This window comes from Pristis pectinata, chromosome 2 (genome assembly GCF_009764475.1).
Source record: "Pristis pectinata isolate sPriPec2 chromosome 2, sPriPec2.1.pri, whole genome shotgun sequence".
Lineage (NCBI taxonomy): Eukaryota > Metazoa > Chordata > Chondrichthyes > Rhinopristiformes > Pristidae > Pristis > Pristis pectinata.
Window position 1 is genome coordinate 26,336,741 of NC_067406.1, and position 22,027 is coordinate 26,358,767.

The window sequence follows — 22,027 nt, forward strand, 5'->3', positions numbered from 1 at the left end:
AAGTGAACATAAACAGATCATTGACATGTTTTGATGACGACGTGATGCAGCTGACACAAATCCCTCCCATATTCATTGCCCGCTCGCTCACACCAGTAGACGATGATTGGCATCCAGTCTCTATATACAGCCAGACACAAAGTAAATTGTAGTCTCTCTGCAGTTGTGCAAATTGATACGGGACAACTCTATACAAATAAGGGATTAAATTAAAAATTTTATGCTGTGCTCAGTTCCATAAAGATAATGCAATCAAATAGTTAAAGGAGAAATATGAAATGAATAAAGAAGCATTTCAGGTGCATTTCTTCATCAACACCAATTTCATTCCATTGGGAATTTAGGGTTGCTTATTAGAGAAAAGAAAGATGTTTTATTACATATACCTTAAATAACAGTATTACACTGTACGCTAAGAGGATACACTACTTTCATCACAGGATAATCCTTCTTACTTTGTAGGAGAGACCACCTGTAGAAGATCAACAGCATACTTCTGTGGAATGAAGATGATTGAGGGTACAACAAAAGAAATAGAAATTGAGATAATTGATCCAGAAGATTAAGCTACATGGGATCCATGGTGACTTGGTAGTTTGGATTCAGAATCGGCTTGCCTATAGAAGACTGAGGCTAGTGGTGGAAGTGGGAGGTGTTATTCTGGCTGGAGGTCCATGACCAGTGGTGTTCTGCAGGGATGGGTGCTCCAATGTTTGTGATATACATGATTTGGATGAAAATGTAGATGGGTGGGTCAGCAAGTTTGCAAATGACACAAAGATTGGTGGAGTTGTGGCCAGTGCAGGGGGCTATCAAAGGATACAGCAGGATATAGATCAGTTACAGATGTGGGCAGAGAAATGGCAGATAGAGTTTAATCTGAGCAAATGTGAGGTGTTGGACTTTGGGTGGTCAAATGTAAGTGGAAAGAATACAGTTAATGTCAGGACTTTAATAGCTTTGAAGTACAGAGGGACCGTGGGTGCAAGTCCATAGTTCCCTGGAAATGGCCATGCAAGTAGATAGGGTAGTAAAGGTGGTGCATGGCATGCTTGCCTTCATTGGTCAGGGCATTGAGTACAAGAGTCAAGAAGTCATGTTGCAGCTGTATAAAACTGTGGTTAGGTTGCACTTGGAGTATTGTGTGCAATTCTGGTCATCCCATTACAGGATGTGGGGGCTTTGGAAAAGGTACAGAAGCGTTTAACCAGGTTGCTGGCTGGATGAGAGGGTATGAGCTATGAGAGGTTGGACAAACTTGAATTGTTTTCTCTGGAGTGTCAGAGGCTGAGGGGAGACTGGATAGAAGCTTATAACATTATGAGAGGCATGGATAGGGTGGACAGTCAGAATCCTTTTCACAGGATAGAAATGTCAGATACTAGAGGACATACATTCATGCATTTAAGGTGAGAGGAGGAAAGTTTAAAAGAGGTGTGGGGGGTAAGTTTTTTTTCTTTTACACAGAGTGGTGGGTGCCTGGAATGGCTGCCAGGGGTAGTGGAGGAAGCAGATATGATAGTGGAGTTTAAGAGGCTTTTAGATAGACACATGAATATGTAGAGAATGGAGGGACATAGATCGTGTGCAGGCAGAAGAGATTTAATTTAATTCGGCATGATGTTCAGTGCAGACATCGTGGGCTGAAAGGCCTGTTCCTGTGGTGTATGTTCTATGTTCTGGAGGGAAAATACCACTCCTTAGAACTCCAGTCACTTAGCCTTCAGAAATACTGAAGGAAATTCTGTTTCTCAGAATGGCAGGCCATGACTAGTGGGGTGCCACAGGGCTCGGTGCTGGGACCACAGCTGTTTACGATCTATGTTGATGATTTAGATGAAGGCATTGTGAATAACATTAGCAAGTTTGCTGATGATACAAAGTTGGGTGGCAGTGCGACACGTGAAGAGGAAGTTAGGAGAATTCAAGGTGATTTGGATGGGTTGGGTAAGTGGGCAGATACTTGGCAGATGAAGTTTAATGTGGATAAGTGTGAGGTTATCCACTTTGGGAGCAGGAACAGGAAGGCGAATTATTATCTGAATGGTGTGGGGTTAGGTAAGGGGGAAATACAAAGGGATCTCGGAGTCCTTGTTCATCAGTCACTGAAAGTGAATGAGCAAGTGCAGCAGGCAGTGATGAAGGCTAATGGAATGTTGGCCTGTATTACAAGGGGAATTGAGTACAAAAGCAAAGAGATTCTTTTGCATTTGTACAGGGCCCTGGTGAGACCACTCCTGGAGTATTGTGTACAGTTTTGGTCTCCAGGGTTAAGGAAGGATATCCTGGCTATAGAGGCCGTGCAGCGTAGGTTTACGAGGTTAATTCCGGGGATGTCGGGACTGTCTTATGCTGAGAGGTTGGAGAGACTGGGATTGTACATGCTGGAATTGAGAAGATTGAGAGGGAATCTGATTGAAACATACAAGATTATTAAGGGATTAGACAGGATAGAGACAGGAAATATGTTCCAGATGTTGGGGAAGTCCAGGACCAGGGAGCATGATTTAAGAATAAGGGCTAGGCCATTTAGGACAGAGGGGAGGAAAAACTTCTTCTCCCAGAGGGTTGTGAATTTGTGGAATGCACTGCCTCAGAGGGCAGCGGAGGCCAATTCTCTGGGCACTTTCAAGAAGGAGCTAGATAGGTTTCTTATAGATAGGGGAATCAAGGGATATGGGGACAAGGCAGGAACAGGATATTGATTGTTGAGGATCAGCCATGATCTCAAAATGGCGGTGCAGACTCGAAGGGCCGAATGGTCTACTTCTGCTCCTATTGTCTATTGTCTAAAAAGAAATCAAATCTCATTTGGAAAGATGTTAAAGCATTGGAGAGAATGCAGCAATTTACTAGACATCAGAGATTGAAGAATTGTGTGTGGAGACTATAGAGAACTTAGAATTGTTCTCGTAGAGTGGAAACGATTTAAGGTGATCATTGATTGCAGTGTTCAAAATTTTGGTAGGGAAGGTGAGGAGTTTGTCCACCAGCAAAAGGGTCAGTATCCAGAAGACAAATTATCTGGATAATTAGTATAATCAGAGATGTGGCCAAATTCTATCATGCATATGAGGTTATGAACATATAAATTAGGAGCAGTGTTTAGGCCACTCAAGCACTCATGCCTACTTTGCCATTTAATAAGAACATGGCTAATCCGACTGAAACATCAATTCTGTATTTCCTCCTACTTGTGGTAGCCTTTCATGCCCGTTTATCGGGTGCCTGTCTACTTTTGCCTTAAAAATATTCAAAGACAATGCTTCCATCACCTTAAGAGGAAGAGACTTGCAACCCTCAGAGAGGAGAAAAAAGAATCATCTCATTGCTGTCTTAATTGGGCAAATGTTATGTTCAAATAGTGTCTCCTAGTTCTGGATTCTCCCTCAAGAAATCTTCTTCATGTCCATTGCATCAACACCTATATTGTATGTTTCAATCAAGTCTTACCATTCTCATCTTCAGCTGAAAAAATCCTAGCCTATCCAACCTTGCCTCAAAAGACTACCGGCTCATTCCAGTTATTAGTCCAGTAAACAACAACTGAAAATAATAAAAATGCTGAAAATTTGAAATAAAACCAAAAATTGCTGGTTACATCCCAAAATGTTAACTCTGTTTTTCTATTCCTCAGATGTTACTGACCTGAGTGTCTCCAGCATTTTTAGTTTTTTAAACTTCTCTGACCTTAAATGAGACCAATATCGCACGTGATCTTATCAATGGCCTATTTAACTGAAGCATAACTGCCCTACTTTTGTATTCAATTCCCCTTGCAATAAATGTTAACATTCTGACAGCTTTCCTAATTACTGCCATATACTGTATGCAACCGTTGTGCAAACCATGTACAACGACCCCTCCACATATGAGCTCTGCAATCTCTCGCCATTCAGGTAATATGGTTGCATTTTTATTTCTTCTGTGGCTGACAATATCCTTCTCCATGCTACTGATTTTAATGAAAAACTTTCTAATAACATTTTATTGCCATGACCTCCACCCCACCCTCATCCCACCACATCACACCCCTATCTACCCTGAATCTCCTGAATGAGTGGTTTAAGGTTCCACTCATACAACCTTTCCTATGCTAACTGTGATGCAAGACAGTGACCTTCTTGAATAATTTGATGTCACTGGAAAGGGAACCTGACAAGCACATGTGATGGTGCTAAGATGAATGCTCAAAATATAAAATCAGTCAAGACAGGGCAGGAACCGAATTTGAAAGCTTCCTGGTTTGCAATAGCCCTATTATATATCAGATGGTACAGCTTGACCATAAATTACAGCAGAGGAAGTTTTTTTTGAAAGACTTTGGATATAGAATGGGTAAATGAGTACCCAAAAGGTAGCATTATGAAGTTCGATGCATTTTACATTCTCAAACAAGATTGCATACAATTTGTTTGTTTTCATTTATTACTATACCATCTTTTTGGCTTCCAGTGCTTCCTTTTGCTCCAACTCTGCACGTAACGACTTTCTTTCTTGTTCCAGTTCCCGTACTCGTTTCTGCAGTTTCAGGAATAGAGTCATATCCATGGCAGCATTCTCCAAGCCAGTTTCCTGTGAAGAATGCAGGACATGAAACTCACTGAACATGGCAACTTTTATCAAAGATCCCCAATCTGCTCACAATGATTTGTGATTAAATGAACTGATATACAAAAAAATACTTAACAGCTTTTCATCGAAAAACAACATTATTGAACAGCTATTGAACACGTCTGTCCATAGCATCACAAGAGGCTCTGCGCTGCTGTGCAACTATTCATCATTATCAGGCGAGGCCAGTTGGGTGCATGTGTTTATTTGTTAATTTCTTAGAAGAGAGAAAATTACCTCAGAAGATCGAAGATACAGCTGTTAAGACAAATATTGGAGTAAGTATAAATTCTTTGGAAAACATGAGGGTTCTTGAGCTGCAGGGACCATGCAAGGATCATTCAAAGCTTGAGGATTCAATATTTACTTTTCCAAAAAGGAATTGGATAACATTTACTTAAGAATTTTGGAGGATCATGAAAAAAGAATAGATGTACTAATTAGACATCTCATTCAAAGAGCTGGCTTGGGCAAAGAGGACTGTGTGATTTTATGTTTTAAAATAAAGCCGTAAGAGTAAGCTGTGGTTGGAGCTTTCTCACTGTTTTGCTCAATTGGAAGTATTTGTAATGTGAAGTTATGAAGGTACAGAATCCGAAATCAGTCAGGTAGTCACTCACCTCCACCAGCTGCATTGTATCCTCTGTATCCCCAATGTCAGAAGTTGAGATGGAAGGATAGTTAGAATCCGATTCAAGACTGCTTTGATTGGAAGGGTTTCTCCGGTGGCCTGGAGTTTGCTAAAAGAGTTTTAAGAATAATTGAGGAATTAGTGAAAGGTAAGACAGAACAAGGGTCTGGCATTTAGTCCCTCATTTGCAGGGTTAGTTATTCTCACAGAGAACAATTGATTTGTATTCATTCACTGTGCATCTTGAGTCATTATTTAATGATGTGCATCATTATTTAATGGCAATACATAAATGCCTTCAAACAGCGTTGAGGTGCCGCCTTTAACCACTGCAGCTGACAAAGGAACAGTGCTCCCTGAGTGCTATGAGGCAATGAGCTCCAGGATTTTGATTCAATGGCAAAGGAAGAGCATGAGATGTGGATTTGACGGTGTTTCCTGCTGTCCTTGTCCTTCTTGGTGGCAGAAGTCACTGATGGGAGAAACGCCATCGAAGAACTGACCAATGTGTCTCGTGTAAGTAGAAGGATAAATTCTGCATTTTCTCCTTTTGTTCATGGGTTAGTATAGTTCCAGCAAAACATATGCACCCAAAATATTAACTATTTTCCACAGATGCTGCCTGATCTGCTGAACGTTTCTACCATTTCCTGTTTTTATTTCAGATTTCCAGCATCCGTAGATTTTTTAGATTATCATTTACTTGCCTGATATGTCCTCCAAATATGTTCTATTTAAAACACTGTAAGATGATAAATGAAGAATAATTATTCTGAAATACTATTCTTCAAGGAACTAAACTCAATCTGGATTAGCAGGTTCAGAAGGGAAAACAAGCTGAGGGGGTAACCATTTTTCTACTTTCCATCGGCCACAGAAGTCAATGACTGGCTCAATCCATGTAGCTGTACAAACACAACTCTCAAAAGGACTTCTCTATTGGCTGTTGAAACTTCAACCCAAGTGGTGAGAAGCATTAAAACTGGAACTCTCATTGGGCTATAGCTCATTGGTGTGCCACCACAGCCTGGAACTCGGGTTAACTTCAGAGGTTGGATCACTGGAACACATTGATAAACTCTATAGACTTGTGATTACTGATGGCCCACTCTACTAAAGTTTTGACTTTTCTGCTCCTGCACTCCAAGTGAGAACCACAATTACAAGTATAGGTAACAGAGTTTAACAGGGCTATAGTAGTAGGGAATTTCAACTTCCACACTACTAACTGGGATTGCTTTGGTGCGAAAGGTATAGAGGTGATTGAACTTTTAAATGTGCACCAAGGAGAGCTTTTTGAGCAAGTACATAAATAATCTTATTAGAGAGGGGGCAGCATCGATTAACCTAAGGGAATATAACTGGGCAAGTGGTTGAAGAGTCAGTGGGAGAGCATTTCAGAAACAGTGACCAAAATTCAGTAAGTTTCAAGGTAGTTATGAAAAGGATAAAGATGGTCTGGAAATTAAAGTCCTGTATTGGGGGAAGGCTGATATCTATCTCAAAAGACAAAAATTGGCAAAATTAGATTGAGTAGCTACTGGCAAGTAGGTCTACACTGGATGGCAGGAATTATTCAAAAGTGAAATAATGAGAGTTCAGGGCCAATGTGTTCCTATAAGAAGGGAAGGTAAGGATTGCAAGTCCAGGAAATCCTCAAGGTCAAGAGATTAGAGGACTGGATGAAAAAAAAACACATGACAATTATGACATAGAGAACTGAAAACAGGGAAGGCCGTTCTGGGGTATAGAAAGTGTAGGGAGGTTCTTAAAATATCATTGGCAGATGAGATTGAGGAAAATCCTATATTATTTTGTAAGTAACCAGGGAAATAGTAGGGCCTTTTAGAAACCAAAATGGAAATGTGTGTATGAAGCAGAGCACATGGTGAAGTCTAAATGAATACTTTGGTATTCACTAAGGAGAAACTTTGTAGTTGAAGAACTCAGGGACAAGGCTGTGAAATTCTACAAAAGTTGCGATTAAAGAGGATGTCTCAGCGGGCTTAGGAGGTAGATAAATCTCCAGCCTGCAGAGATGTAACCAGGCTGCTTTGGGAGGCAAGGGAGAAGATTGTTGGGGTCCTGACGGAGATTAAATCTTCAGTGGCTAGAGGTGATGTGCCAGATGACTGGAGGACAGCAGATGTGGTACCTTCAGTCAAGAAGGGAAGCAGAGATAAGCCAGGTTATTACAGACCTGTGAGTCTAACATCAATGGCAGGGAAGTTATGGGGGAAAAATTTCTGAGGGAAAAGATTAATCTGGACTTGGAAAGCCAAGGATTAATCAAAGATGTTCATCATGGTTTTCTACATTAACGATTTGGATGCGAGTGTAGGACGTATGATTCGTAAGTTCACAGATGACTCAAAAATTGGCAGTGTTGTTGATTGTGAGGAGGATAGTCGTAGGCCACCGGATGATATTGATTAGTTTGGAAAATGGACAGAGCAATGGTAGATGGAATGTAATCCTCAGAAATGTGAAGTGATGCACTTTGGGAGCAGTAATGAGGGTAGAACATTCACAATGAATGGTACAGCCTCAGGAATTATTGAGAAACAGAAGGACCTTGATACGCAAGTAATGTTGGTGGCAGCATAGGTAGATAAGGTGGAGATGGAGTCAGGAACAAGCTGAAACTTACTGGGTTCTATTTCCTGGGTTCCTTTTAAACTCACCAGAGCTCAGTTTCCCACTGCCTTTAAGCTCACTGAGTTCACTGAAAATTTTATTATACTACTGGGTAAAAGTGATATAAAAATGTGTAGGGGTATTATTGGAGTAACTTCCAATAGTTAGAAAATCTGCTAGTCCACTGTCACTAAAGATCCGAGGTTACTGGATTATTGGAGTTTTACTATATGTCAGGCCTTGATAAAATCATTGGGCTTCAAATGTATTCCCAGATACTCCGAGGAGAGGCAGTTTTTTTTGGTGGAATGGATGTAATGTCCTGCACACCTGCAGGCCAATAAATCATGGTGCTGACTTGCATGCAATGAACCTTCTATCTACTTTCCTGTGAACTTCCATCTGCTCCAAAACTGACGTCAACCTTGATACACCACATCTGTGGCCTTTTATGATGCAATAGAGATGAAAGTTTGCCCCAATTCTGGATACTTCCCAGTGTGATTTGCACTGGAAGAATTGGAAATATGCACAGAATTGCTCAGATGTAAGCATATATTTTTTTAAACTATTTGTTTTTGTTAGTATATAGAAGTTTAGAAAAGCACCTTAATGAACGTCATCTCCTCCCTCAGATTGTCGTATCGCTGCTCCAGGCGGGAATATTCTTTTAGGAGGTTTTGATACCGAGAGCGTTCTTCATCTAGCTCCTTCTTTGACTGTGCATTTTCCTTTGCTATCTTCTCTGAGAATTTTTCTGTAGATACAGTGCAATCCTGTTATAGGCAATGGGTTGAGGCAGAAAAAAAGTGTGTCTAATCAGGTTCACATGCTCCTTATTTTGCTGTGATTCATGTTTAAAAGAAAAATTCCAATTGATGCTCCTTGGGAAGAGGAAGTGACCCTTGTAGCCCCTTGGACCTGTTCTGCCATTCACTGGGGCTTTCAGCTTGCAAAAGGTGTGGACATGTTGGGTACAAAACATGGTGCTACAGGTACAAAACATGGTGCTGCAGAGCATAAAACAAGCTACAATTTAGCAATACAAGGAACTTTTCATGTTTACAATACTAAAATAAAGTTTCATTTGAGTACTCATTGAGGTGAGGGATACAAATGCTAAGAAATGGAAAGACAGTTTTAAAAACAAAGTTCTATGATTTCGTATGTTTTAATAAGGCAAAGCTATCCAATTTCTGTGAGTCGATTTCTCACTGTGCTTTTAGTAGATCCTGGCCCATTTCTTCTGTTTCTCAAGCTGTCACATGCACAGCTAGACCTCTAACAGAGGCCAAGGCAAAAACAGAGGAAGTTGGTGCCACCACAATACTTCACCTCACCTGCTACATCCTTGGATTCACTCTTGATGCGCTGGTTCAATTCTTCCTTTTCATGTTTCAGTAGTGTGTTCTCCTTTTCCAGATCCAGCACACGCTGGCAAGAGGAAAACAAAGACAACATGTTACTAATTCATAAGCCTGATTTTTGCAGTTGCCTGCATTTCTCTTGTTCCCTGAAATCGTTGTTTAGTGCTGCCATCTGCTCCCATAAACATCTGCCATTCTCCTGTGATTTATGCATGAGCTTTGATAATGAGTGGCATATTAAAGCATGGACACTGCTGCACCAAATCTCATGTCCAGCATTGTTGGCTGGCAAAGATTAGCATCCACAGCACAGGATTTAATATGCAGAAACAGGTCTTTTAGATGAATGGTCTTTTTCCATGCTCCACATTAGCCTCTTCCCATTCTACTTACATTGTCAAATCCTTTCAACGTGTCCTTTTATTTCTCCCTCATGTAGTTATCTGGTTTGCCATTAAATACATTACATGTTTCAAATACTTCATATGGATTCACATTCTGCGTTCCCATCACTTACAGTGCAAAAAAGTTTCTTGTAAAATTTACTAATGACTACCTACGACTCTTAGGTCTCAGAAAATGCTAGAATTGGTCATAACATGGGCCTATCATAAAAAGGCTTGCTTCTCCAAACTGTTCTTTTCATGAAGGCCATCAGAACTGACAGGTTCAGATCAGTTCACTCATTCTTAGTTAGCACAGAGGATCATAAGCACATTAAAACAGGAGAAACAGGAGTAGCAGCAATTAGGACAGGTGATTCAATGAGCCTGCTCCACCATTCAAGGTCATCTTGGCCCCCAGCTCCATTTTCCTGCCCATTCCCACAACCCTACAACCTACTTTAGTCCAAAAATCTGACTCTCTCAACTTTGAATGCATTCAATGACTCAGCTGTTACAATTCAGGTTTTCAAAATATAATTTTTCCCCAAATTAGTGTCAGACTGAAAAATACCTACAATAAAAAAAATTTGTTCAGCAATTGAAACTCAATTTATTTTGTTGAAATTGCACTGAATCAGTCAAAAACACAACTTCTTCTGAAATGTAGCAGAAAAATCCTGTGTAACACTTTACATTGCAAAGATGACAATGTTTAAGAACTGCAAATACCATCGAGCCACCTAACCTTAATTTCATCCAATCACCTTCACATATCAATCACTTCAAAAGTTGATTCTTAATTTCTTGTGAAGTTGCAAGAGAAACACCTACGCAACAGGAAAGTCTGTTACCATTTTCCAAGCTCTGCTATGGATGGACAATAAATGTGGCTCTGTAGTAATAGCTATATAATGAGGGAAAACAATTCTTGTCCGTACTCCGCGACTGTTTTGCAGAATACCTACCCTTAGTCTGCAATGGCCATCCCGAGCTCCCAGTTTGCAGACCATTTCAACTGCCCTTCCCATTCCCACATTGACCTGTCCATCCTTGGCCTTCTCTACTGTCAGGATGAAGCCCAAAGCACACTGGAGGAACATCACCTTATATTCTGCCTGGGTAGTCTACAACCCAATGGCATGAATATTGAGTTTTCCAATTTTAGGTAATGCCCCTTTTTCTTTATTTTCCCCTCTTCCTCACCCCCCCCACCTTTTACCCTCCCTCTCCCTCATCCTCCGGTCCTCCCATTTTTGCCCCTTTCCCACCCTCCCCCGCCCCCTTTCACCCACCTTCATCCCCTTCCCCCTCTTGTCTCCATCCACCCACTTCACACACAGGTTACCGCCCCCCCCCCCCCCCCCAATCTGGCTCCAACTGTCGTTCACGTCTCCCCTAATGGTTCCCATTCTTACCTCCTTTACTTATCCAGCACTGGTAGCTCTTTATGTTCCTGCTTATCTCCCTCCAGCAGCCGTCTCCAACCTTCACCCTCCCTCGCCCCACCTTGCTCCACCTGTTGTTTTTCCTTTTTCTTCTCTCTTTGTCTGCCTCCAAGTACCATTCACCTGCCACATTCTTCCACCTCCACTCCCCTCCCCTCCCTGCCTGTCATCTTACACCCCTCATCAGTCCACCAATCACCTCTCAATCCTTTCTCACCACTCCCCCTATCCTCTTTATACTGGCCATCTCGCCTCTCCACTGTCAGTCCTGATGCCGGGTTTCAACCCGAAATGTCGACAATTCCTTTCCTCCCAAAATGCTGTTTGACCCATTGAGTTCCTCCAGCACATTGTCTGTTGCTCTTGTCTGTATTAAATTAGCTGATTTCAGCTGGAGAAATGGTGAAGTGACTACACTACCTCAAACCAACAAGGAAAAAGTAATCAATTTAAAAAAAAACTGAACAACCTAGATCTCTTCACTCTTAAAAACCTCGATAGTCCATAATTAGGAAAATGAACAGAAAGCTATTGTTCATTGTAAGCTAATGCAAAAGGAGGTTGTGCATGCATTGTACAGGGCAATGGTGAGATCACATCTGGAGTATGTGTATAGAATTGGTCTTCTCATTTAAGGAATGATGTTAATGTGTTGGTAACAGTTCAGGAAAGGTTATTAGATTAATACCTGGAAAGAGCAGATTGTCTTTGGAAGAAAAGTTGGACACACTTTTATCCAATGGAGTTTAGAAGAGTGAAAGGGGATGATTCAAAGATACTGAGGAGTCTCAATGAGTGGATGTGGAGAGGATGTTACCTCTTCTAGGAGAATCTAGAGCTAGGGGGTCACTGTTTAAAAATAATGAATTTCACATTTAAGACAGAGACAAGGTGAAGATTTTATCTCAGAAGGTCGTGAATATTTGGAACTCTCTTACTCAAAATGCAGTCTAAACACAGCCTTTATTTAAAACGGAGGTGGATAGATACTTGCTAAGCAAGGGGTTAAAAATTACTGCAGATAGCCTGGAATGAAGAGTTGAGGTTACAATTAGATCAGCTGTCATCTTATTAAATAGTTGAATAGACTTGAGAAGTCATGAGGTCTTCTGTTCCTAATTAATATGTTCATGAATAAATATTTAAACTTATGAACTAGTTTGATATAGTAAACATAGAGATGTTTCCAAGTTTGCACGTATCCAAAAACAGAGGGCTTAACTGCTCTCTGGTTTCTACTTTTCCCTCCTGAAAATTCAGAGAATATTTACACAAACTTTCACCTTGATTACACTTCCTAATTTCAATATTCATCTCACTACAGTATGAACCTGACTAGTGATGTTTTTGCTATCCTCAGCTGGGCAGGGATAAAATATCTAAGGTTTGCCATTCTGATCCAAGCTGCCAAATGGACACGTGTACACATCAGATTGAAACAAGACCAAGGTTGGCTCTTGACACAACTTGAACAATCTGCCTCACAGTAAGAACACCCTCTGCAGCAGGCACCAACACAATAATATATAGGACAGAGTAAGCAGCCTAAAACTGGGCATCTACAAGGGATTAGATGCCATTGGTGCCTACAGAAATACTTAAATTTGGATGTATTAAATACCCTCATACTTCATATTCTTTCAGTCTATTACTACAGCCCAGCTTCTCCATTCCAAACATCTTGAAAGACAATCACGTCCTGCTACATAATTTCAACTTTTTGTGCTTACTGCTCCAATTAAGATTCCACTCTATTTAAACCATATTAATCAAAGAAACTGTAAATGGAAGCAAAGCTCACTCTCCTCCACAGTTGGGCTGTTCTCAATGCTGCTCATTACAGATTCTTCAACATTTCTCCTCTGCAGATTGCTCCAACCATTTGCACCTTAAACATCTCCAGAAATACTTTATCCTTGTGTGCCTGCACAATAATCCTTAGTCACCCCAGAAACTTGTCCTATTCCCCTTCATTATTCATATTCTACCTTTGTATGCACAAGGTCAGATTTCAAAATGCGCTGTCATGACACCCAGTTCATGCTCCCTGTCAGCTCTCCATGAGTTGCCAGCAGTAGTTTATCTATGATTAAGACATTGGATGAAGTGACACATCCTCTGCCTCAGTCTAAATAAAACTACAGAGCACTCCTCTTTCTTGTCAGCACATATCTAAGTATTTGCAACATCAGCATCTTTCCATTTGCCACATCAGAGTTTGTGTGCAGTAATGTTTCTCTATCATAGGTGACTGGTTTATACCTCTCCCAGACTTGGGTGTGCAAATGGCACCTACACCCTTGAATAAAAATTTAAGAAAATATAATAGTCCACAGTTTTTAAACTACATCATGGCTAGACTTCAGTGCTCTGCTTGCTAATCTCACCCTCCATATTCAAAACACAAGTGTCCCAAAGCTCCCAGCCCTTGCTCTCACCTACACCAATACTCACAATGCTGTCATCCCTAACCCAACCTTCTGCTCCCTCTCCAAAGCCTCCACATCCATAATGTAGTGACCAGAACTGCTCACAATACTCCATATGTGGCCTACCACAGCTTTACACTGCTGCAATACGACTTACCGACTCTTACACTCAGTGCCCTGACCGATAAAGGCAAGTATGTCATATGCCTTCATTACCAACCTTTCTACTTGTGTTGCCACTTTTGGGGAGCTACAGACTTGCACTACAAGAACCCTCCGTACATCAATGCTCCTGAGAGTCCTGACATTTGCTGTATATTTTCCTCTTGCATTTGACCTCCCAAAACCCACGCTTGTCCAGATTAAACTCCACCTGCCATTTCTCCACCCAGGTTTCCAACTGATCTATATCCCACTGTGTCCTTTGTCCTCGCTATCCACAGCTCCAGAAATTGCCACTGTGACTCAGTGGCTATGATTCATAGAGTTATACTAAGCAGACACAAATTAAATGAATCCCTTGAAGCATCAAAGGTTCACAGAGGCATTACAGTTTCCACAAAGACTTAGTGTTGTGATTAACACATAGATCTAAAAGATCATGTTTAGGGATCTAAAGGATCATGCTTATACTACCCCTGTGGTGTGTAAATTAGATTCAGCATTTTGTGGCATGGATTGCTGCCCTAAAGGTTTTCGTCGTCTTTTTTTTTATCTACATGAATAACAGGGAAAGGAATGCTTTTCCACATTTTGCACCATGTCAGCATCAACCACTTTTAGTTTTAGATACTGGTTAGATGCAGGAGACTCCTCCTTACACTGCACTAATAATATGTGATTCTTATTTTAAGAAAGCACTCTTGTTAAGTGCTAATCTGAAAAAAAATACTGCAGTATCAGAAACTGATAAGCTGCTTCAAACTGTTAAATGTTAAGAGTCATGCACAGATGTTCAGTTTGTAATGTTTTTAAAAATGAAACAAAAACATTTTAGTTAATGTTTTAGTTTGAGGAACCTACATCAGAACTATGCTGAAGAAGGGTCTTCAACTGGAAATGTTAACTTTGTTTCTCTTTCCACAGATGCTATTTGACCTGCTCAGTGTTTCCAGCATTTTCTTTTTTGTTTCAGATTTCCAGCATCATTAGTAGATTCAAATGTAGAAAGACTATATTATGTTTTTTTTACAAAAAGGTAACAACTATTGTATATTTTTTTAGCCATATTTTACAGCCTCCAATAATCTTGCTTTTAATTCCAAAATAAATTTTCTTAGCAAGGTCAATACTAATTTCATTATAGATTTAAAAACATTCATAAGAGTTGGATACAATTTTACAGGGACCTCTTCCTTCCTTGAGAATTTTAGCCCAAGTTGGCATCTCTTTGCAGGATGTCGGAGCTATTCATTGCAATAACAAGAACTTCATAGCTTATGAAGAAGGGTTGAAGTTCTTCTGAAGGTTTTTATATAATGCCAGATTTACAGAAGTAAAATTATAGAAGATTTTTTCCAGCATAGCATGAATATACTTGCAAAGAATTGCTTAGAATTGGTCAATAAATGTTTTCAGTTATTAACTCATTTAACGTTTACTTCTGGTTTTCAGTTACCTGCTGAAGTTCTGCTTTCTCTCTGGTGGAGGTGTCTACCAAGATTTTGCGTTCTTTCTGGGATTTCTCAAGTTCCTTGCGGAGTTCTTCAACCTCTTCCTGTAAACTGCTTGCTCTGTTCTCCTCTCCCTGCTGTTCCCGGCATCGCTCCAACTCCTTGTGGAGTTTATCAATTTCAGTAGCTTGTGCCATTGTCACTGCTGTCATTTGCTCTGTTAGTGCCTTGTATTCCTTGTTCTGTGGAAAAGATCACAAGCATGGGTTAGCCTAGTGCACTTGCAGTCTTCACTGCATTAGATTCAATGCACGTATACATGCATGCGAAGAATTGATTGCATTTATAAAGCACCTTTTATGATTTTGACGTTCCAAAGCATTTTGATATACTTTAGAAGTGTAATCTATTTATGTCGTTATGTTGATCTGAGAAAAAATAAGATATTGCCAAAGACACTTCCAAATTGTGCAACAGATCTTTTACACCCACTTGAAACAGCCGTAAGTGCTTTGGGTATACATCACATCCAATAGTGCAGCACTCCCTCACTCTCAGTATGGAGCATCAGCCAAGAATATTGGCTCACGTCTCTATAGTGGATTTGAACTTAAAATGTTTTAACTTGTAACTGAGTGCTACCAAATGAGGCAGAGATGATGCTCTGGCAGGTTTGCTATAAGCCACCATACAGAGAAAAATAGCCAAGTGATGCTGCCCAAATAAAAATATTTCAAATTGTTACTACAAAAACATTCCATTTACTTCTCAAGCTAGGTTTTTATTTAATCCTTACTGAAGACAATTATCCCAAGTAATATTCTGCTGATGACCTACCTATAGGAATAGTCTAATATGCTGCTCTGTAGAGTGATGTATCTTTGTGATATTGGTTCAAGAGAAAGCCCAACAGCCACCACATTTTTCAAAGGCCTTTAGATATGAGCAACAAATCCTAACTGATGCACACCAGATAAATTGGTTTATTATCGTCCCATGTACTGAGGTACAGTGAAAAACTTTGTTTTGCATACCATCCATATAGATCATTTCATCACATCAGTACACTGAGGTAGTACAAGGGAAAAGCAATAACAGAATTAGTGTTACTTTTGCTTTGAATCTCACAAGGGGAGGTTAAAGCAAGTAGAAGCCAACTATGTTCTGATAAGCAGGAAATAGTACAGTACCCAATATTTATTTTTAAGGTGTTTCATTAGTTGAGGGTGAGATGGAGGGGGTAGCTATTGAAGGCGAGAATGATTTCTTCTTCACACAGTCTTTTACTGCCTTCTTTAGCAAGATGCAGTAGAAAATTGCTGAATCCAGCGGTAATGAGTATGAACAGAGGTCCAGACTCAAAATGGAAGCATTTGGCTGTAAAATTCAGATAAAAGATGAGAACAGTGTCTGGATAGTATTCTTTTCACTGTTGGTTTGGAAATTATTTTAAAAATGCATTCAATTAATCAATAATAATTATAATGATAATGCAAGGATAAAATCCAGCTCATTACATGTAGTGACGTTTAACTTTTCAGAATCATAATAATCAAGCAGGTTGAAATGTTTGGGTCATCACATCAGGATGAAAAATTAACAATTACTCAAATTAATGATTTCCCATTTCACAAACAGACTCAGGAATTATACAAGAAGTTCATTATCGATTACCTGATTATCGATTGCTTATACGAGGGAACATTATTTATCTGGTAAGTTTATTCCTTAGCATATACTTCATATTTTCATTATACAGACTGAAGATTGAAAGCATTCTTACCTGATCATCTACTTTCCTTTGAAGTTGAACAACTTTATTTTCCATCCCACTGGTGAGTTTCTTGTAGTGCTCCACTGATCTCGCTTCAATCTTCAGTGTCTTCAGCTCACGGCGTGCTTTCATACGCCTGTAGCAGCACTGGAGATAAATGACTGCACTGCGAATCCTGCAGAATCTCTTTCTAGCCATCCAGCCCCTTAAATTCTTCTGAATGATAGTAGCTTTATGCTGGAGTAATAACTGTGGAAAAAGCACAACAAAGGAAAAACATCAGGAAAAGCCCTGTCCAACAGTCTCCCTGGACTACGTAGAAGAGGGTAGTAAAAGTACACACACACACACACACACACACAGCAGGTCACGGATGAATAACCTTAATATCCAAGTTCTCCACTGCTGGGGGAAAATCCTTTTAAAATTACCAAGGTGAGACAACATTCATCTAACTGTAGAATAAGGTTCAACTCCAGCCTGGACTGAGAGGAAGTTCATCTCTTTTTCCTATGAGCTGTCTGTACGCTCGAAAGGACGATTTGCACTTTTCAAGGCCATGGGATGTCTCAAAATGCTTTACAAAGTACTTCAGCACATGTGAACTGAGTTGAGTAATCCCTGCTAATTCATGCATTATAGGGACATTTTCTTTATTTCTAACAGCCCAATAAGACTGGATAGTGTGAAAAAAAAAATTTGCAAGTGGAAGAATAAAATTCACAAAGTGACCATGTTTGATATAGAAGTCACCATTCAATGCAGTAGCACTTATTTAAGCAGTTAAAATGGAAGATTTACTGTCACTTACAACTAAGTGAGCAAATATGTAGCAAATGTAGGACAAACGGGTTGAGTCACACAGTCCTCTGGTATCTGCCGATTGAAGCTGGAGTAACATTAGGGCCTGTATAGTTGTTCTAAGTTCCCTTTAACTATAAAAGGGAAAGAAATCAAGCAAAAAAAAAACACTCAATTTCTCTCAGTATATTTGGTAAACAAAACAGAGGGTTGCACTTATTTGAATTGTCCACTTTCACTATCTGGGATCATGCTATTGTCAGTGGGTAAACTTTGGGAGGTCCATCTTTGAAACATAAAAAAAACTTTGAAACTGGCAACACATTCAGTAGAGGTGTGAAGGGGAATGAAAGTAGTAAAGATAGAGATGAGCAAAGAGAAAAAATAAAGTAAAAATACCCACTTCAATATGGGTGCAACCTTGCTCTACAAACTTGAAACTGCTGTAAATAAGTAAAAATACACATCACAGTGAAAAGAGCTCTTGGATATGGAATTGACTAGAGCTGCTGTCCTGAAGTATTAATTTACAGAAGGGAAGGAGCAGTGTTAAAAATAAGGTAATTATTAATGAATGAGCTTCAACATCCTACTTCAAGGTTCAGATTACAGGAGACACAATCCCATTGGTATTCTTCACTGTTGCATCAGTGGTATTGGTTATATAATAATGCTGTTGAATCACATCACATTAATTGCTTTGACTTTGTTTCCAATTAAAATTTAAACATGTCTACAAACACTGAATATTGTGATAGGATGGTACATTTACTCAGCAGTGTAATTTACTATCCCTTGGACTCCCACTACGAAACACCAAAATTATTTCTGATAAATGTTATTTCTGTAATTTCAGTGAGAGGTAAGTCAAACTTAATGAAGGCATCTTATGAGAATCTTTGAAAAGTGTTTCAATCTAAAATTAAATTTTAATGAGTTCATCCTGAGGCTGTAAAAGCACAAAAGGTTTTCAATAAAAATTGTTTAATATAAACTACAAAATCAACAAAGTAGACACATATGAAACAATAGAATCCTTAGCACTGGATGTCAAAGCCAACTTTGCAGACTCCTTACACAATGTGAAATCTCAAAGATGATATGTAAAATTTAAATCCATGTTAAATAATTTGCAAATATCTCATGTTGTTGATACCATCCAAACCTGGCATTCCGGTTTGTGATTTAGCCTCCATTTGGTTTACAGGGCTAAAAGGCAACATTTTTCAATTTTCAGACCCTCAAAATTTAAATAGGATTAACCAACAAGGAGGAAATAAATCACAAAGAATACTAAGTCATGACTCAGTCTGTGGAGTTCTCACAGGCCATGAGGTGCCTTGTGGTAAGATTTGCACATTCTTGCCATGGAAATTATGTAAAAGTTAGCAAACTTTTAATGACTGGTAATGCCTCACATTACAGTGATATACATTGCTCACTGTCACATCATTTTTCAAAAATACAATTGGGACAGAAATGACAATTTCACAGGATCTCGTGACCTCAGGCTGCCCGAAAAACTTCCAACAATATTTGCATTTGGTCCATTTTCTAGTTTTCAGGCAATCACCCCACAGGCTCTGGGGGACCATCAGTTTTGGAAGCCTCCATGAAATTCGGCCATCCCCTGCTCAGATATTAATCGGCATCAAACCTACCTAGCAAGGAGCAGCTACTAAAATGCAAATTTAAACTTTTTTTTAAATTCAAAAGGAGTCAGAATGAGCACAAATAATCCTTCCTACCCCACACTACAACATTAATCCGCTTCCCAGCACTTGCTAAGTTTTGTTACATTTTCAGAAACAAAATATTAGGTGAAATTCATTAAAATTAGACTCCAGGTCCCCAGGTTGGGGGCACAGTTCCCTCATGTCATCAATTCCAAATCCAATAGTCACCACAGTGAAAAGTCTGCCACGATGTACTGGTGAAAAATGTGTTATTATGTGTTGTTATGTAGTTATAATAAAGAACTACAGTTCCCAGTAGGCAATGCAAGGGGTCACATGGGGGAAACAGGACGTGGCTATGAAAGGGCGGGGAAGCAAGCCTGTCTGTTGCAGCCTGTTATTGTTGTTTTAATAAATGTTCAGATGTTAAACCCACACCAAGTTTGTCTCTTGATGAAGAACAAACATAACATGATATCAGAAGTTGGTGTGAGGTCTGAACAAGGAAAGTAAATGAATACTGTGTGTAATTGAGAAAGAGACTCAGTGAGTACGAAAGAAAAGCTGTAAAAAGACAGAGAAATTCAGCAGTCACCGGATTTGCTGAGAGAGATTCAGGTGAGAAGCCGACAGTTCCCGTTATGGATAAGCTAAGTCCTCCCAAGCCTATGCAGTTTACTGGCAATCTAGCCAATAATTGAAAACGCTTCAAACAGCAATTCAACATATATTTAGATGCTAATGGAGCAGGAAGGAATGATGAAAAATTGAAAGAGTCTATTTTTCTGCATGTGATTGGCGAAGATGCTTTGGACATCTATAACAACTTTCAAACTGAAGAGACAGCTTTTGAGTTGGGCACCTTGATGGAAAAATTTGAGGAGTATTTTATCCCAAGTAAAATCATCAAATTTGAGAGATAAAAATTTATTTTCCTGTGACCAGCAAGAAGGTGTTAGCTTCAACCAATACTTAGCTGAGCTTCACACACTGAGTAAGTCTTGTGAATTTGGAGATTTGAGAAACTCACTAATTAAAGACAGAATAGTTTGTGGAATTCCAGATAATGGACTCAGAGAAAGACTGTTGCGTGAAAAAGATTTGACCTTGGAAAAGGCGGTGAGTATGTGTAGGTCAGCAGAAACCACACGAGAACAAACTAAGGAGCTGTACAGAACAGACAACAGTACATGCTGTGAAAACAGAGAAGCAGCTCCCAAGGCATTTCTGAAAGCAACAGCAAAGCAAAGAGGAAGGCTCAGACAGCAAATGCAGCAGATGTGGAGGTAGACACATTCCAAAGATGTGTCCTGCTTATGGGAAGTCCTGCAATAGCTGTGGGAAGAAGAATCACTTTGCAAGGTGCTGCAAAGCTGGGGCTAACAAGAGAAAGGTGCACACAATTCATGAGAAAATGGAGGAATTCTTTGTGGCTTCTGTACAGACTGTGGCTGCTGGTAAAACAGAATGGATTGTTCCAGTATCTGTGAATGAAACAGTCATTCCATTCAAGTTTGACACCGGAGCTCAGGTGAATCTGTTATCCATAGATAATTATAAGACTATCAGTAAAGAGTAAGATTTACCCTGTGAAGTTAAAAGTGACAGGCTACACTGGTGAGAAAGTTCCAGTAAAAGGGGGCTGTATGGTGACCTTTAAGCACAAGGAGCAGCACTTAAAATCACAGCTACTGATTGTAGAAAAGAGAGTACAGCCAATATTAGGTCTGAGTGCATGTGAAAAGCTCAACCTGGTGAAAAGAGTTTTCATAGTAGCTTCACATACCAAAGATGACCACACAACACTCATGTAAGAGTATGCAGATGTCTTTGAGAGGCTCAGATGCTTACCTGGTGTACACAAAATTCACATAGATGAGGCAGTGGCTCCTGTTGTCCATGCATGCAGGAAAGTTCCATTTCAACTTAGAGATAAACAAGAACTAGTACTCATGGAACGAACGAATGTCATACAGAAAATTGAAGAACCAACAGATTAGGTGAGTTCACTGGTCATTGTGCAAAAGAAAAATGGAGCATTGCGGATATGTCTAGACCCAAGAGATCTCAATAAAGCCATCAAGGGAGAGAATTTTAAATTGTCAACACGGGAGGAGATCATGTCCCGGTTTTCAGGTGCCAAATGGCTTAGCAAGCTCGATGCATCATCTGGGTTTTGGCAGATGAAGCTTGATGAGGCAAGTTCGAGACTATGTACTTTTAACACACCGCAGGGAAGATATCACTATCTTCGGCTGCCATATGGGATCCTGTCTGCACCAGAAGTCTACCATAAAACCATCCACATGATTTTTGAGGGCATACCTGGTGTCAAGACCATGATGGATGACATCTTCGTCTGGGGGTCCACCAAGGAGGAACATGATACCCGACTGAGACAAGTGCTGGACATGACAAGGAATGTCAATTTGAAATTAAATAAAGAGAAATGTGAGTTTGAAGACACTGACCTTCATAGGAAATATCATATCTGAAGAGGGAGCGAAGCCTGACCCAAGAAAGATGTAAGCCATTGAAAACATGGAGAGGCCCCAAAACAAAGAGGAGGTGAGACATTTCTTAGGGATGGTGACTTACCTGGCTAAGTTTATCCCTCGACTGTCAACAGTGTCAGCACCACTTAGGTCACTCCT

At 39.9% G+C, this 22,027-nt stretch overlaps 1 protein-coding gene across 2 annotated transcripts in view; it reads right to left on the bottom strand.

Annotated features, from left to right (window-relative positions):
* The window catches only part of myo5b (myosin VB), a 215,754-nt gene that overhangs the window by 42,378 nt on the left and 151,349 nt on the right, over positions 1 to 22,027 (bottom strand). For both annotated transcript variants that reach the window (XM_052010146.1, XM_052010147.1), the window contains exons 21-26: positions 16,906 to 17,145; positions 15,128 to 15,364; positions 9,223 to 9,316; positions 8,491 to 8,639; positions 5,235 to 5,354; positions 4,438 to 4,575 (exon numbers count right to left, since the gene is read on the bottom strand). In XM_052010146.1, the coding sequence (XP_051866106.1) occupies positions 4,438 to 4,575; positions 5,235 to 5,354; positions 8,491 to 8,639; positions 9,223 to 9,316; positions 15,128 to 15,364; positions 16,906 to 17,145 (978 nt within the window). The remainder of the gene's footprint in view (positions 1 to 4,437; positions 4,576 to 5,234; positions 5,355 to 8,490; positions 8,640 to 9,222; positions 9,317 to 15,127; positions 15,365 to 16,905; positions 17,146 to 22,027) is intronic.